This window comes from Tupaia chinensis, unplaced genomic scaffold (assembly GCF_000334495.1).
Source record: "Tupaia chinensis unplaced genomic scaffold, TupChi_1.0 Scaffold000127_2, whole genome shotgun sequence".
Lineage (NCBI taxonomy): Eukaryota > Metazoa > Chordata > Mammalia > Scandentia > Tupaiidae > Tupaia > Tupaia belangeri.
In genome coordinates this window covers 342,821-347,744 of record NW_006159596.1, presented here as the reverse complement: position 1 = coordinate 347,744, position 4,924 = coordinate 342,821, and the positions used below count along the sequence as shown (strand labels likewise).

The following is a 4,924-nucleotide window of genomic DNA, read 5'->3' as shown; positions in this document are numbered from 1 at the left end:
CGCGCGCGCGGCTGGCGGCTTCTCCCATTTTTTTCCACTTCTAATGCCAAAATATTGCGGTGTCCTTCCTTGTTGAATTATAAACTACCATTTTGAATTCTGTAGCCGTAATGACATTTTGGTGGTTGACGTAAGGAGCAATGTATCAAACTTTAAATCATTGTGACTCAACTTTCTTTCCGTGTAGGGTTTACGTTGCTGAATCTCTTATTTCTACTGCTGGAGAAGGACTCTTCTCGAAGGTAGCAGTGGGACCTAACACTGTTATGTCTTTTTATAATGGAGTCCGAATTACACACCAAGAGGTGAGTGGCGTAGAAATGGAAAATCAGCTCGATTGGTTGAAAGGTTTCATGTCAAATCAAGTCTCTTTAGTATTCACTGAAAAAATTAAGGAACTTTGTTTTGTTTAGTTTGTCTGTTTTTGTGGAATTGATTGAGCCCTAATATTACTTCGTTTTTGTTGTTGCTTGAGGGTGTGTGCCCTCACCACAGACAGACAGACAGAGGGAGAAAAGAAAGTACCCCCCCATGGGGAATATGGGGAATGGTCACACTGCGGTCCCTTCTCCACCATTTCTCCATCCTGTAGAGAGCTGGGGCACACACATTCATCCTTTTTTTTGATAGAGTGTTTTTGCTATAGGGCACGTGTGCTCACTGCAGAGACAGAGACAGAAAGCAAGAAACCGCCCCCTTGTGGGGATGACCACAGCATAATCCCTTCTCCGTTTTCCTCCCGGGATCCTGGGCATGCATGCGCATGTGCCCAGCATGATTTTCAAGCCAGGGTCAGGTCCAGGATTCAAACCGTGGTCAGCCATGTGGAATACAGCTGCTTTAACCTCCAAGCCATGGAACTGGTCCAATATGACTTTTTTCTTGACAGAGATTTCTGCTATAGGGCACATGTGATCACAAGACAGAGACAGACAGACAGACAGAAAGCAAGAAATCCCCTCCCAGGGGCGATAGCCACACATCAATCCCTTCTCCTCCCTTCTCCTCTCAGGATTTTGGGCACGCACGCACACATGCCTGACATGAGGTTTAAGCCACCAGGTCCAGGATTCGAACCAATCATAGTAGACTCCATGGGAGTCTAGCCACGTAACCATTACGCCATCTACTGGTCCCGACAGCTATTTCATAGAAAGTTGTCTTCAATGGGTCTGCACTGGGGTGTACCCCATGTCTGAAAAGTTGAGAGCCAATCAGATTCTGTCAGTAATTTATTCATGACCTGGGTGGGGTGCTTTCTAGGAAGGACCTCTACTTCTGTTGTGCAAAACCATCTAATAGCCTATATCAGGAAGGGTTCTATTGCCAAATACTACTACTAATAATAAACAAATAAAAAGAACAGAACCACCTCTTGACCTTAAGACACAATCTTTTATACTTCTCCGAGATTTCACTTATGGTGTTTTTGGGTGCATTTCTTCACCTCACCACATACTGCCCAAGTGTCCGCGAATGTTTGCTGCCTTTGCCACAGCTAGTCTCACTTTATGCAGTATGGGGGACTTGAGCTGGTGACTGATACACCACACGTAGGTCTTTGCTTTTTCACGTATTCCTATGGAATGGTAAGGGGGGACATGCCGTGAAATAGTCCAGCTACCCCACATTCAGAGCAGCTGCACCAGCAGAACATGGCAATGCACCCCGCCCCAGCTGGGGTCGGGCAGATAGCGGACCCGGAAGATGACCGCACCTCTGTATCAGCCATCCGGAGAGTCTAAGAAATCCAGCACCTGCAGTCTGGCTTGGGGATACAATGATACCATTTATTGCTTTAAACGTTTTACAAATAAGGAAACTGAGGTCCTAGAGAGGCTGAGCAACTTGTCTCAGGTCACAGATACAATAAGGAGCTGAGCTCAAGTAGAATGGCCAACAGCAGGCTCAGGCTCTGTGCTGAGACCCGGATGCCGTGTTGTACGTAAGACACTCCTGAGACCAGCAAATGGAATAGTGGTCAAGGTGCTGGACTCTCACACGGCTCACTACCATTCAAGTCCCGGGCCCAGCAGCTTGAAAATCACGCTGGGCACATGGACATGTGTGCCCCAAACCCCAAGGATGGAGGGGAAGAGACTGTGACATGGCCATCCCCCCCCAGGGGTGATGTCTCACTGTCCTTCTCTCTGTCTCTTTCTCCCTGGCAAGGGTGTACTCCCTAAGGAAGTCCCGGGCAAATAAAATAAATAAAATAAAATAAAATAAAATAAAATAAAAGCTTAAAAAAATGCACACTCCTTGCCCTTATGAAATTTAGATTCTGGAGGGGAGATAAGGAAATGACACAACTAATGGCAAAATAAGGTAGAGGGGAGCCCCGATGGTGGCTCAGCAGTGAAACACAATGCCCTGCATGGTTGGTCCACAGAAGGTTCCAGGTTCGTGTCTGGCATCATCCCCAAGGGACCACAGTCTGTGACTGGCTGAAGCTGGGGAGTGGATCATAGTGTCAAGACCATGATGGAGTTGCTGTCTCTGAATGTCTCACTTGTAGGGGAGAAAAAAAAAAGAATAAATAAACTTAAAGAAAAAGCTATAAGGTAGATGGTACCATCACATCACAGAGCTGGAGTATTAAGATTTGTGAGGATTTTTTTCCCCCACTTTTAAAAAAAGTATTCAATATCATTTGTTGTTATTATTTCTTAATTTGACCAGAGAGAGAGAGACAGAGGAAGAGAAAGGGATAGTCAGAAAGCAAGCTACCAGGTCCAGGACTCGAACCACAGCTGGCCATGTGGGAGTCCAGCACCTTAACCACCACACCATCTGCCAGGCCCTGTTTCCACTTGTGATAATTGCTAAGTCCCCTGCTCCTAGAACAGTGCCTGATGCATGGTAGCCATTCAGTAAACAGAGGAGCTTTGAGAGTCAGCTGTTCTGTATAGAAAAGGAATCCCCTTTGCTCTAAAAGGCTGTTGTGCTGGCGTCACCAGACCCTGGGTGTGTCGATCAGGAGTGGTCTGGAGAGGGAAACCTGATGGTCACAGCACGGACAGTGAGTCCCAGTTCAGGTAGGAAAGCTCCCTGGTCATTGTGACAACCTGCTGGTCGCACTATCATAGCCCAGGCAGGAGGCATTACTGGTGCGCATGCTTTGTTTGCGATTTGGTCCCATTTGATGTTTTTTTGTTTGCTTGCTTGTCTGATTTTTTTGCTGGAGGGCACATGCACTCAACTGAGAGAAAGAGAGACAGAGGGGAAAGGAGAAAGCACACCCACAGGGCGTAGTCACACCACAATCCCGTCTCCTCCATTTCTCCGTCCTGTTGGGATTTGAGGCACGCATGCATGTGCACCCAGCCTGTTCTCCACGCTGTTGGGGCTGGAATTCTCACCTCAGTCAGCCATGTAGGATTCGTTTCCCTCAACCACCAGGCCATGGAGTCGTCCACCTCCATTTGGTGGTCTTACTTTGTTTTTTTCCTCTTGCCTCATCTTCATCTACAAGTTATTTGGTTCTATCTTTGCACATCTTTTTTAAGAGAATTATTTATTTTATTTATTATTATTATTATTAAACTATAATGCAAGGCCTTGCATGGCAATCCAAATTTATTGAACTACTGATGCTAAGTTACGCGAAACTGCACCACTTTAAGGTTTTAGTTTACATTTGGCCACCTCAAAGTAGTTGTAATATTAGGTTGGTCAATTTAAATACGGTGACTGTCTGTTGTATAGACATAGGATCTTTACACCCAAATGGTAATGCATACAAAACAATGAGACATCATCGTTAAATAAAACAACAACAGTTACTGCAAATTAGGCCTTGTGACCAATTACACATGATTAAAATTACTTCCCACAATCAGATCCACAGTATCTTTTTTTTTTTTCTTTCCTAATTTGCTATAGGGCACAGAGAAAGACAGAGAGAAAGTGAGAAAGCAAGTCACCAGGTCCAGGACTTGAACCGCCATCAGCCATGTGGGAGCACCTTAACCACCACACCATCTGCTGGCCCCCCTTTGCATACCTTTATAAGGGACTTTAAATTTTTCTTTTCCGTATAAAATAAGAAAACACACAACAAATAAGCCGAGCTTCTCGGTGCTGTACACCTAGGTCATTTGTACCAGAGAAATAGAGAAGGGATTGCCGTGTGACTACACCCAACTGGGAGGTGCTTTCCCCCTGTCCCTCTCTCTGTCTCTGTGTCTTCCTGGTGGGCGCTTATGCCCTCTAGCAAATAAAATAAATAAATAACAACCATCAAATGGAACCAAAATGCAAGAATGCACACAGGAAATGCCTATGCCATTGCTATAATCAATGTGGCCAGCCGGTGCCTTGGGATTTTTCACATTCGTAGCACTCAGACCACGAAGTGTGAGGATAAATACGTTAATATCTTTGATTTCCTTTGAAACCTTGGGAGAAACGTCTTCTCTAAGGCTCGCCTTCTTGCTCTCTGCAGGTTGACAACAGGGACTGGGCCCTTAACGGGAACACCCTGTCCCTGGATGAGGAGACGGTCATTGACGTACCTGAGCCCTACAACCACGTATCCAAGTACTGCGCCTCCTTGGGACACAAGGCAAACCACTCCTTCACTCCGAACTGCGCCTACGACATGTGAGTGTGACCTCGGCATGGGGCTGGCTCGGCGTAAAGGGCTCTCCTGCCCCAGGGACGGCAGCTCCCTGTCAACAACCAGGGTCCTCGGGTCCTCAGCCGCAGGCCACAGGGTTAGGCCTTGAAGCTCACCAGCCCCTCTCTCTGGCCCTGGCAAACCAAGAGCCAGGATAGCACTTGGAAGAGTAGAAATCCTATGGAAATAGGACACTCAGAGGTGGCTATTTTACTGCTGCTCTTTTTTTAAAAAAATTATTTTATTTAACTTTATTTATTTTAATTTGACCAGAGAGGGACTGAGAGAGAGAGAGAGACAGGG

At 46.1% G+C, this 4,924-nt stretch overlaps 1 protein-coding gene across 1 annotated transcript in view; it reads left to right on the top strand.

Annotated features, from left to right (window-relative positions):
- SETD7 (SET domain containing 7, histone lysine methyltransferase) overlaps nt 1–4,924 on the top strand; it is a 72,460-nt gene that overhangs the window by 60,060 nt on the left and 7,476 nt on the right. Inside the window, exons 6-7 of the mRNA XM_006144628.3 lie at nt 188–305; nt 4,448–4,605. Coding sequence (XP_006144690.1) covers nt 188–305; nt 4,448–4,605 — 276 coding nt within the window. The remainder of the gene's footprint in view (nt 1–187; nt 306–4,447; nt 4,606–4,924) is intronic.